The sequence below is a fragment of the Rhipicephalus microplus genome, chromosome 6 (genome assembly GCF_043290135.1).
Source record: "Rhipicephalus microplus isolate Deutch F79 chromosome 6, USDA_Rmic, whole genome shotgun sequence".
In the NCBI taxonomy this organism is placed as follows: domain Eukaryota; kingdom Metazoa; phylum Arthropoda; class Arachnida; order Ixodida; family Ixodidae; genus Rhipicephalus; species Rhipicephalus microplus.
The window spans coordinates 166,683,469-166,696,729 of record NC_134705.1 but is presented as its reverse complement, the minus strand read 5'-3'; the positions used below and the strand labels follow the sequence as shown (position 1 = coordinate 166,696,729).

Sequence of the window (13,261 nt, the reverse complement as noted above, 5' to 3'; positions counted from 1 at the left end):
ACCGTTATACTAACTCCGTACATGATGTTAGCGTCGCTTTCACATCTTAACTGTCGCATGTATCATGGACCGTTCTCACCTTCAACATATGCCCCGATGTGCGCCACTGCCTGGTTTCCATGTTTACTTCTACAGCTTCGTAAATTGTTTCACATATAAAGGGATGGCTTAATGCTCTCCCATAGTCGAGTACGAAGTACTCTGAATCGTCAAAATATTTTTCTAAACAATCATTTGTTAAAGGTTGGTGTGGTGCATTGGCGTAAATCATGAGAGGGTGGAACGTCAGAGTGTCTTAATTTCACTTGTGCTCACGCGGTGTAAATGTCCCCTTAAGGAATTTTGCTTTAGAACATCAGGAATAACGTGCAAGCAGAAAGCACACGACCGGCTTGATTGGCGGATCATGGGAGAGGCATTTGCCCTGCAGTCGGCGTAGTCAGGCTGATGATGTTGATGGTGACGATGACAATTGAATTATTACTTGACAGTGAAGTGTAGCGCATTAAACTTTTGTTTTTATCGCTAATTATTTTTTGCTGTGCATTCATGTTCAGTACCACTCAGCTGTGTGTGCGAAATTCGCAAAAGCTGCTCGACCGGCTCAAAGAAGGCTGAACATATCGAATCAATTGCTCTAGCTGGGACCCCATGTTCGTTTTTTTTTGCACCTTATTTGAATGCACGACCTAATTCTTTTAGGTAAACAAAAGCACAAACCATTTCCATAAAAACAAGGTGAACGCGCCGTGCATGTTCTGATGTGTGCCCCTCCTTGTAAATTTTTCGAGATTTACGCCAGTGTTGCGATGTGCGCGTCGTTTTATATACCTCGGTGTCTCGTTCGTTTAGTGCGCTATATGTGGCTAATAAGGAATATCAGCTCGCCCAAGTTCATCTTCTTTCGAAAGTATAGTCGCAAACGGGGGGCGCCATCTTGTATCGCCTCCAGTGAGAGCCCTTCTCAGCTGCACCCTCGCTTTCTGCCTCTCTGTCTTCCCCGTGCAAGGCATCCATCTGGCCCCAAGCCTGCTCGCGCGTGCCGTGGCGCTCGACACCGGTTGGCCTGATGCCGCGCCCCCTGGCGATTTGTTTAGAGCGTGGTGCCGCGCACTGCCCTAATCTGCTGATGGAGCGTATTATGTGTACACGCACGCTGAGTTTGATATCACGCTTCCCCACCTCTGGCTGCTTGCGTATGCATGGACGCCTGCTCAGTCAGTGCTCGGCCCTGCAAGTTCGGCGTCATAGGGAGAGAGTGTGCGCGTACGTGGCTTGTCCGTAGCTTTCGCCTTGTCGCCCTGTATGCCTGCCTGCCCCCCGGTCAGGTCCCCTCGACCCGTCCGTAGAGAAGGCTTCTCGCTTACTGGCCGTTGACCTCGGTGCGCAGTTTGCCGGCCGTACGGCTAACGGGTTGGCTGGCCACCCTTCATAAAGAATAGGGTGCATGTGCCGTGGTGGCGGTGGTGGTTTTGTGTTGCGTCCGCCGTAAGGGATACGTTAGATACGTACTTAATGCGTGCGGGTGATGCATGGTGGAGGTATACATAATCAGCGTCATCAGCCCCAGTGCGCCTACTGAAGGGCAAAGGCCTCTCCCATGCATGTTCTGCCGATCGACCCGGTCTTTTGGCTAGTTTGCTCTTGTCACGTTATACCCGCGAACTTCTTAATCACATCTATACCCACCTAACTTTGCGCCTTCTTCCATCACGCGTCTGCGTTCTCTTGCTGCAGTCCAGTCACTTTCAGTGATCGGCGGTTGTTTTGCCTGTATACGCTCTACGTGCCCGTTCCATATGTCTGCCTCTTTTTTTTCTTGATTTCAACTGTAACGTCTTTAACAGCTGTTTGTTACCTCACCCGTGCTCTGCTTTCTCCATGTCTCATTTGCCCGCCGCGGTTTAGCTGTGTTTATGCTGGGCTGACACGAATGTCGCAGAATCGGTCCCTGCCTCGACGTGATCACTTTTCGATAGAGGTGATATGGTGGAGGCCCACGTATACTGTGCGATTTCAGTGCACGTGAATGAAACACCAGATGCACTACGGCGCATGTCATAATCATATCCTTGTTTTGGGATGCAATACCCAGGTGTTAATATTATTCCCGTTCCTGAAGGTTTGACAGGAAATAGATGGGACATTCCTGTCCTATGTGTGTTATTTTCGTTCTGTTAACCGTAAGTATGCACGACCAACTATCCGCAGTCGACGACTTTATCAGGTTTCATGTTTCTGCTCTGTGTATAGGTAAACACGGGTAAGATGCAGCCGTTATCTGCTCTTGAGGGGTACAGTGGTAAACTATCATTCATGATTTGAGAATGGTTCCAAATTGTGCTGCCCCTCATCCCTTACTTGTTTTTCTTCTAGTCATTTCACATCTTATGGCTTGGCTGCGCGTTACTACCTGGCCTAGTGGCTACTATCGCTGGGGTGTGAGCTATCTCGGCAGGTATACGGCTCGTATACCCTTCTTGCTAGTGTCTCAACGTGAAGAGAGTGTTCGAAAACCGCTTAGCGGCCGTATTCGTTTACATCGGCGTTTTGTAGAGGTAACGCAAGATCGGATCGGCAGGAGTTAGCTGCTAGCCTAATTTTGTATAGATATTACAATTCGTTGTTATTGCATTTATGACTTTTTCCTTAGGGGGAAACTGAGTTTTTTTTTTTTTTCTCGTTCAAATCCATATCCTCGAAGCCTTTTCGTTCGCATGCTTCTCAGTACAGAAACTTGATTAGCGTTATAGTGTGTCTTTATGTAACCCCGGCCTAGCTCTAAATGGAATCTTTGGCGGTATCGTGGCCGACAAAAGATACTTTTCTTCGGATGAGTAGCTTTTATAGCACCCCATCAAGCGCTCTTCTTTCGTCTCGGCGAGCATGAAAGTGGGACAGTGTCGCCTCTTCTCGCATTTCATCTCCGGTTTGCCAAACGTGTATAGCTTGAGTTTGTCTTATAGTCTGCTCAAGTAGAACGTGCTTTATGGGATAAGAAAGATAGGCCCTTACTATGAGCACAGCACACACTTGATCGTCCATATACCTTTTCACGTCAGCTTCAGTTCTGGCTATCTGAATAGACGCTGCGTTGCCGGTATACACTGGCCCAGGAATGTTTATACCCGGATCCTATAGCTATATATCCCAGATGAAGTACACAGCACATAAGTATCTGCAGCGAAGTCATACCGACACGATACTAATATTTTACAAGGCGGAGCAACTGTATGGTGTCATGTTTTCCATCGGCGTTCGTGTATACCTAGTGTCGATGGCGATTTATGTGTAAGCGTATGTGCCGAGAGTAAGGGAAGGGGAGATTCTTCTAAAAACAGCGTTAGCGTCGTCTGTCATGTTTTCCGTCTTCTGCAGTCTCGTATAACTGATGCCAATAATGATGTGTGTGTTTGGGGGGGGGGGGGGGGGTACTATGTAGTGCTGGAAACAGCCCAAGCGCGGTGTATCGATGTGTAGAGGCGGCGGCAACGGTAAGGAAAAGGGGGAGGGGGTGCCCCGCAGTGTATGGTTGGCAAGTACCGTGCGGTGTTTGGGACGTGTATGCCTTGGAAAAGCGCGCTGGGTGCCGTGTACACACACACGCGCGCGCATCGGGTCCGTTTTCCTGTCTGTGTAAACACGGCACTGCCGCACACCGGACATGAGGCATGGCGCGTACGCAGACGCTGCTTTCATAAATAACCGCCAGGGGGAGAAGCGGCGCTCCTTTTCATGGAAGGGGAGCCCGTAGTACACTGTGGTACACGCGCAGAGACGCTGCAGCCGGCTTGCATGCACGCTGTGAGTTTTCGTGATTTGTGGCCGGGAGCGTCTCACGTGTCTGGCAGCTTGCACTGTATACGCTCAGTCCACATTTTTTTGTCTTTCGTTTAAGCCCTTGCTTTTTTTTTTTTGGCTTGCTTCGTGCAGTAAGCGATCTTTTACTTGTCTTGGCTTGAGAGACCTCTGTACGCATCCTTATACGGTGCAGGTCTGGGCATAGTTTGGGGTCTAAAGGCTTGCATACCGCGTACGAGGCTTGACTTTGGATATAGCGGTTGGCTATACGTCGTTTCCTGTCACCCGAGACCCGGAAACGTGCCTGTTTGGGACGGATCGCTTCTGCTTCTGAATCCTAAAAAGTGCAACCATCCGCAGCAAAAGTGCAATTATGAATGCTGCGGCGTCTTGATTTCATGCCGCAATTATACGTCGCCGCTAATCGCCATGTCGGTTATGCATGAACGTCTGCTCCACTAGAAAGCGTGCAAAGACTGGAACGAGGCTGCAGACTCATTTCTTCGGCAGTGATGATAACAAAAAAGAATAAAAAGAAAAATGAGAAGAGGCCGGGGCCGTTCGGAGCCAACTGGGATGCGTAAATCGATGCTCACCAATAGCAACAATAGCAGCACTAGCGCTGTAGTGACCACCACGAAAAAAATGTAAATACATACATACATACATACATACATACATACATACATACATACATACATACATACATACATACATACATACATACATACATACATGTAAATGAATGGTCGGTGTACAATGGCCACTGCAAATATTCAATATGTTTAGAACACAAGAAACTTTGATTAACGCATACTCGCTAGAAACGCAGCGTAACTAAATAATGAAATCCCAAGTTGAGGAGGCCCCTTGGAGACCCCTCTAGCCACTGCAATCCCGAGTAATATTACGATATAATTGTTCGTCTGCTCACGTGCACCGATTTTTTGAAAAAGAAATTAAGTGCGATGTCGTGGCAAAATAGGCCTTTTCCTAGTCCGAACAGCACCTCAAGTGGAATCAAAACTGGTGGCCTTTGTACTCCGAAATTGTCCGCCGCATGCGGGTAGGCAATCTTTGAGTCCAGCGTTTACGCCTCTCTTTGGGAGAAAGATTTGCATGTTTGTGGCACCAGGTGTCGCTTGGTGTGCACGTGTCATCAGGTTTTCGTCACCAAAAAACCTTGGCGCGTGCCCTTTCGAGGCCGGCGCCCATTACCTACTCAGAAAAGGCCTATTATCACGACAATGCTTTTTGTCGCTTCATGTTCATGTTTTCTAACCGAACCGCATCCTTCGATGACAATGTTTCGGGTCTAGCACGCGCATGGTTATGCGTTATCAAGCGATGTCTTACGCGGCAGCGGTTAGCTGTCGTTTCTGCTTACTAGGTCCCCCATAGTGAACGACTGGTAGTGAGGCACGTTACGGCCGCCTAATATTGATAACATGCGGTTACACGATCACATGCGGTTACACAACCGCATGTGGTTACACGTGCGGTTACACAACGTAATAAACTTATACTTCTAACCGTGTGATAGGAAGCCCAGTCTTTTTTTGTTGTTTAAATCTATCTAACTGTCTGTCTATCTATCTATCTATCTATCTATCTATCTATCTATCTATCTATCTATCTATCTATCTATCTATCTATCTATCTATCTATCTATCTATCTATCTATTCAAAGAGAGAGAGAGAGAGAGAAAGTGAAAACATGCCAGGGTGGCCTGGTGGCCAAGGTGCTCGACTGCTGCCCCGCAGGTTGCGGGTTCGAATTCCAGGCTGCGGCAGCCGAATTTTCCGTGGAGGCGGAAATGCTTGGGGGCCGTGTGCTTAGATTTAGGTGCACGTTAATTAACCCTAGGTGGTCGAAATTTCCGCAGCCCTCCACTACACCGCCTGTCATAATCAAATTGTGTGGTTATTTTGGGACGTTTAAACCCCAACAATTATTATTAGAGTGAAAAAGGTGGTCTAACCCGAGACGGTAAGGGTGTTGAATGGATCGCGTCAGATTAGCCAGTTTAACCCACCAAGCATGAAGATCAGGGTCTTTCATAAACCCCTCTTTCAGTCGCCACTCCGTTTATTTGTTTACTTATCAAAAAAACAGTCTATGCCGATCCATTTGGTGGTCCCTTCTTTTTATTCCCCCTCATATACCACCAAAACACATGCTCTACCAGATCTGTAGTTCACGAAGTTGGCATTACATTTGGTATCCCCAATCCTTTTGCCGATCGAGTCATCGTCTATATATCAGACGGCGCAGTGTGTCAGTTTATTTATGTTCTTCGTTCTCGTATACAAGAACATATACGTCTATACATAGACGTCCAAGGGTTGGGGATGACGCGGCCGTAAATCCCTGCAGCCTGGAGGTCGATATAAATTTGCAAAGGGAAGGGCGCCACCCCGTCGGGCTCGCTACAACTGACAAGCTCGTTTCGCGACCCTTTAATGGCCGCCGCTGGATATCAAGCCACGCGAGAGAGAGTCGCTCTGCTTAGGAGGAAAGAGCCGGAGATGGGAGAAAGAAGGCTGAAGTATGGAGAGGGGCATGCAGCGCCCCCTGGTAGCGTAAACAAGACCTTTCTGTTGATGCCGCACGTAAAATGCGTCTATGTAGCACACACATTATACGACCTACGTTGCGGGGCTTCTGCTTGCTTGCGAGTTCAAGAGGACAGTTTTATAAACACTCGGTGGAGAAATGTGTATACTTTGCGCCACGTGCATGGATCGGCAGTGCGGGCCGTGCGCATGCGCGTGTTATTCGGGGATCCACACGGCCGTTATATATATATATATATATATATATATATATATATATATATATATATATATATATATATATATATATATATATATATATATATATATATATATATATATATATATATACTGGTAGTGCTTTTAATGTGGCGAAGTGTAGCCTTCAGGGCTGTCAAAATTGCGCTCTTTATTTTAGCTTTGTTATTTGTGATGCGGTGGGATCCACCGAGTAAAGAGGGGTTTTTTTTTTTTCAAGTTGGGTGGTGGATACTCTGGATATACAAAACAGGGAGCGCTCTGTTATGAAATTGCGCGTAAAGTTGCACCTGCGCTCACTGTTCATGCATTGTGGAAGAAGAGGATGGGGGACGGGGGTGATGTCACTGGCTTCCGTAAAGATTTTGAAGGCCTGAGCCAGTGGCCGAAGGGGCGGGTAGTTTCGCGATTCCTGTTGACGCAATAAGTAAGCTTGCAAACACCCACGGGGTCACCGAAGGCGGAAGTCGCCATCTTTTTCTTCTCCGTCCATGCGTTGGTGCTCCCGCGCCACCCGTCGAGAGCTTTCTGCACTGGATGTGGTATTGCCATGGCCTCCGAGATCGGAGGCAGATCAGCTGGGTTAGCATTGTCTGCTTGATCGGAACACCTTCAACTAGGCTTCAGGGTCACGTGATGACTCCGTCGTGTCAATTAAGTAACATCATGATGACGTCATATTTGATGTCACCAATTTTTGGTTATCTGTGACATCATCGTTACGTCATAGGGTGCACGTGATCATTGCTTGCATCGCACTTGAATTGTGCTTGCAGCTCGTTATGCTCTCATTCGAGAGTCCTGGGACACGAAAGAGAGTTGACGTGTCTCTTGAAAGAGTAATATACGTAGCAGACCAGGACTCACCGAATGGATTAACTCGTACTCGTCTTCATTGGAGGGTACGATGCAGACGTAAATACAGGAAGCGTGTTTTTTCGGAACAGTGTGTATGTTTGACGGCAAGAACTCGTTCTTTTATAGTCTCAGTGTCTCAGGGCACTCAGTGGCTGACGTGACGGTCACATGTCTAGTACACACGTCTGTTTACACTGGACACACGTGTCCTGTATAGCCACGCATTCACACTTTGACGGTACTTACGTTCATAGACTGATTTCGAATGTTCCTGTTCGTCGCAGCCTCCCGGCGCATGTCGCTGCTGCTGGCTGTGCTGTCCTGGTGTGTCCTTGGCGGGGTCCTCGGCCAGGACAGCTTCTACTTCAGCCCGCAGCCGGCCGACGTGCGGGTGCGCAAGGGAGAGAGCGCCACGCTGCGCTGCGGCGTCTCCAACTCCGACCGGGTCGCCTTCCACTGGACGCTGGACGGCGAGCCGGTGCGCAACACGACGCGACGCTTCCAGCAGGGCTCCGACCTGAGGCTCACCCGCGTCGACCCCAGCCTCGACATGGGCGAGTTCCGGTGCATCGCCACCAACGTCACTTCCGGCTTCTCGTTGGCGTCCCAAGGGGCGCAGCTCAACATACTCTGTGAGTCTCGCATGCTTAAGTCATTGTTTTATCGGCTCTGGTTACTGGTTACTCTGGTCACAAGGGTGTTGGGTCCTCTGTCAGGCTATATGCCTTTAGCCCCAACATCCTTTTGTTTCTTGTGTCTTGTACAAGAAATTTGAAAACAATAAAACAAATTTTGAAAATTGAAACTGAAAATTGAATGATTGATGCATGTATTTGCATGTCAAGTCGACAGTTTTTCAGCGGAGCTCCGAATCTTTTGATTTGACCGTTTCGGGCAAGCAAAAGCTATCGTCATGAACAATATATTTCACATAGCATCTCGCGTAGCCTAGCAACCTGTCACAGCTGCGCTTAGCATGTGTAGTATGATAGGCTATAGGTATGATCACTCTAAATGAGGGAATTTCGATTACGTCAGGTGTAATTAAGTCGAGCTTAATTAAACTAAATTCAGCATGGGCAAGTTTAGCCTACTTTAGCCTAAATGAGCCAAGTTAACCGTGGCTCAGCCTAAATAAGCAAACCTAGCCAAGTTGATTCGAAATAAGACTAATTAATCAAACCTAATTGTGAAGCCGATCCGGATTAAGCTAATTCAAATTGAGTGTACTTTGCTTAGCCAGGTTTGGAGGTTGAGTCGGGTTAATCGTATTCGAATCAACATGAATTAAGCTTATCTCATCTAATCTTATAATCGAAACTCCCCATTCCGGCCCTCCGTGATCAAAAAGTCGTATGTATATGTGTGCATAATACGAAGCTGGATTGAGACAAATGCAGATTGTGTCGCTGTTAATTAAAATCTCCCAAGCATTTCCCCGAGGGTGAACACGGTTAAGTGCGAATACACGGGGTGATGCTATGAGGGGTATTTATTAATTCGCACTATTATATTTATTATTCACACTATGGTGCCTTTATGGTGCAATGGTTCCTGGGAATCGCAATTTGATCACACGGGGGAGTTTACGTTAACTCACTGGAGAATGCCAACGGATTTTAACTTTACTCCCCCTCACGACCCGCTCTCGACGGGAGACTGAGAGAGAAGGCGGGCGCGCGAGAGAGAAAGGTGCGCGCGCAGCTGCGGCGAGCGAGGAGAGCGGAGGAGCAAGCGAAGGGGGAGGGGGTATAAGGCGCGTTACTGACACCGATATCAGCGTCGCGGCCGTGGCTTATTCGGTAGAGCGTCGCGCTGCGGCCCGCCAAGTCCTCTTTCTTTTAAAGATATAGAGAAGACTGCGGACGCCGCCGACGGCGGTGGATGGTTTGGGGTCGCTTATAAAGTGTATTCACACTTAAAACATATCTTTTAAGCTTTTGTAGATGTTTTGTATATGTGTATACCGCCACGTAAACCTATCTCATTAACTCGCCTTCGATGTTTTGCGCCAGCGCTCCTTTAGTTCACAAAACGCGCGGAAGTTGTCCGCGGACTGAGTCAAATGAACGCGCAACAATATATCACTCGGACGCTGGCGTTTGCGTTCGACGGGTCGTTCGATCATCGACGCTGCGGCTTTTTTTATCCGCGGCCCGCAATTCATTTGCCGGAAACTGTTGTTTCCTCCCCATCAGTTCCGTTGCGGTTAATATTTATGAGCTACCGCGGGCGGCCCTCTTCGAAGAATTCTATTGAGGCTGCAGCATATCGGGCTGATCTATATATAACGTAAAAGCGCAGCGACAGCTGCGTCTGATTGCCGCCCCGCGGCCGCAGCTTTATTATGCTTCGTCGTTCCTTCCTTTTTCGCGGCCGGAAGGAAGCGAGTGATAGCCTATAGGCTATTGTTCTTCCTATTCCGTATGAATAATCGCTATAGTTAGGGCGAGTGTACGGGCCGTGCACGGCATTCGGAAATGAAATTCGTACAAATGGATTGTTCGTAGTTGCGAGGCATCGTGGAATGAGAATGGCGTTGTTCGTTTAGTGTCTGAACGCCGAAACAAAAGCGGTGTTCCTTTTTTTCTTTTTTTGTGTGCAGACTAAAGGGGGTCGACGCGTGGAATTAAGCGCGCGCGTCACCTAAACGACTACAGCCAACGCGATTTGGAAGCTGCCGTAATGAGGCGCAGTCTCGATTACAGATGAGAGACGTCCGGGCGTGTAATTGAAAACACCCGCGGCGTGTTTCAAAGCGAGGCAGACTTCCGTGATGCGGTGGGCGACAACAAGAGGGATGTTTTTAATGGGTGCGTAACTTGGAAAAACAGTGTTTTTTTTTTGTTTTTTCCGGCTTAAAATTGTGTAACGATTTCGCTTCTATAGCGGGTGCTGGTGACTACGTGCTGTTCCGTTTCAGCTGATCACACTTACGGTCCCGTGTTCAGTTACCGCCTGCGAAATGTAACTTAGAAGTGTGGTAGCTTGGGCTAGTTGGTATGGCATGACGATAGTTATAGCGCGAGAACGAAATGTCGTGTCCTTCGTGTCCTTCTTGTCTCCGTGTCGTCGTTTTGTTCTCGCGCTATGACTATCGTCTGTTAAGGTCGGATTATTATGTACAAGAATTGATTTCCCTGCCCCTTCTACAGCACATCACCTGAAGCCTATACGCGTTATTTTAGAAACGCTAAAAGCCATATTTTATTTACTTCGAGCGCAGGAAACCTACTTGCACTGGTAAGTAACAGTACTCTAACGACCCGACTATCCCGAAAAATAAAGAAAAACAAAAAAAAACATTCGTTTCTAGAACGCACCGCTGAGAATTTGCTGTGAACCCACGTTTTTCGTATTGTAAGTCTGTACGGCTGTATGCATTTTGTTTAAACACTGCAGGCTGAGAGATTAGGCTGCGAAGAGATTCAGCCTTTTATATTTTGTTCCGTAGCCCATATACACCTTATATCCAGTTCATGGCTCTACATGTTAACCCGTACACGCAGACTTAATTCTTCCGAAATTCTCGCGCAGATAATTAACCAGGCTCCCGACAAATTGGACGAACTTCTATCTACATAGTACAAGCTGAAACTTGTGCAGGTCATTGTCCGCCTATATATCGCGACCCTTCGCGAAAGCTCCGAGCGTCCGTTTCAACCCAACTCTGCGAACAGACAACTCATTCAGCTCAGCCGTGTGCGCGTTGTCAAAGAGCCGAGAGAAAGTGTATTTAAACGTCACGCGAAGCGTGCCAAGATAAACCCTGGATTAGCTTTGGCAGCGCAGCCATCGAATTCGGTCACGCGAACCGTCTAGCCGGCTCTCTCCCCAACACAGATGCGCGCACAGTCGTGGCCACAGATCCCTGCGCTCATTGAGACTTCACTTTTCTCTGAGCATGCGCAGACATGCAAACGCTTCCGTGCTTCTCCAGTAACCCTTTCGACAAACGCGTTGCATTGTTGGTTCCGAGTTAGCTTATGCGTCTTTCACAACGTGCCCTGGTTTTCGGTTTCTTTCTTTCTTTCTTTCTTTCTTTCTTTCTTTCTTTCTTTCTTTCTTTCTTTCTTTCTTTCTTTCTTTCTTTCTTTCTTTTTCTCTCTTTCGCTCTAATTTAAAAGCTGTGGTGCGTTTTTTTTTTATGAACCGCTTGGGGCAGCTACAAGCGCGCCGCGCCGCGGCCAAGGCGAACACAAAGCGGTCGCCCTGTTCCTCTATTTGTATATGCACTTTCAAAACACGAACGGGCAGGCTCGTAGTGTGGCGTATGCAACGCTAAATACAAAACCACAAACGCCTCTGTGCAAGCGATATGTTGTCCTATAGTCGTCCCACAAAACATGGCTCCGCACACGTTCTTCGCGCTTTCACTGCATGTGTGGCCTCAAAGGCACACCAGCCGCACACACGAAACCGTTGAAGCATCTATATATGTAAGGAGAGAGAGAATAAGGAAAAAAGCAGGGAGTTTTACCAGGAGCCTGGTAGGCATCCCTGCACTGCATGGGGAAAGGGTAAGGGGAAGGTAAGTTATAGAAAGGGAGAGAAAAGGGAGAGAAATTGGCTGACTGTCGCGAGCGTTAATAACAAACATCTTAGCAAAAGTGGTTCACCGGAACCGGCAGTACTTACGCGTAGGAGTATCATATCGTGCCTAGAAAGTATCCTAGTCAACATTTCTTCCAACCTATATATCTTTACACTTTCTTGAATTGCGCCATGTTGCTAAACCGTCGTTATCTGGTTGCTTCAAAGGATACTTCAGCATGTCTTGATTGTCTCACCCACTCACTCACTGAACTCACTTGCTGTCACACCTGTCCCGTTATTAGGGAGGCGATCGCCGGGCTAATTCCAAGAGCCGAAGTATCGGCCCCCCGAACCGCACCACGAAAGCGTGGACAATTTAGAAGTGGTCCTTATTGGTGCGCCAGCGGACGCCGGCTGTGGCCCAAAGAACAAGACAGAGCCGAGAGTTGATAAACAAACAAAATTATATTCTCATTAACGGCAGATCAAAAACAATACACACGTATGCACACTCCACAATAGTTACATACAATACGTCACCAAACAGACAATGTACTACACAGTACAATCAACCACACTTGAAACAACGGACACAGACAACAATACGCACTACGATGCAGTCACATGCATTGAACAACCAAGACACTTAAGGACTAAAGAGATAGAAAACCTATTCAGTCCAAAGTCCTTGGAACAAAAGTCTGAATGATACTCTTCCGAGAATCACTCACTCAAAGTCCAGCGTTGTTGTCGTTCCGCAGCTCTCTGGAGTTTCTCTTCCAGGAAACCTCCCGTCTTCAATTGGCCACTCTTCAAACTTCAACTTCTTCGCCGGAACACGTCGGCTTCACACTCGCAGCGGTTGCCCGCGTCTTCGCTCGATAGCGGTAAACCCACGCTCTTGCCTGTAGCTCGAGCCGTCCCTACGGACCACAAACTTCGCCGACTACACGGCGGACTCTCTACGCACTCTGGCGCTCACTTCCGTCTCCTCCTGTTCTGTCACTACGGGCAGAACCTTCGCCGACTCCAAGGCGGAATTCCTACGCGCTCTGGCGTTAACTTCCGTCACCACCTGCTTTCTCGTCTCGGCCGCTCGATTAAATACCTTCCGCGCCGCTTTCCAGAATTTTCTCGTCCTTTCGTCGGCGCGATACGCAGCGAAGGCTGGAGAGAGGCGAGACGGTTTGTCAGCCCTCCGCGTCGGGTGACTCAGCTCGGCGTAGCCACGCCTCCCTCGTTCTGGAAATTT

The 13,261-nt window shown here is 48.0% G+C and overlaps 1 protein-coding gene across 1 annotated transcript in view; it reads left to right on the top strand.

Moving 5' to 3' along the window:
- LOC119167189 (inactive tyrosine-protein kinase 7) overlaps positions 1-13,261 on the top strand; it is a 189,322-nt gene that overhangs the window by 34,671 nt on the left and 141,390 nt on the right. The window contains exon 2 of the mRNA XM_037418626.2: positions 7,758-8,105. Within this exon, the coding sequence (XP_037274523.2) occupies positions 7,758-8,105 (348 nt within the window). The remainder of the gene's footprint in view (positions 1-7,757; positions 8,106-13,261) is intronic.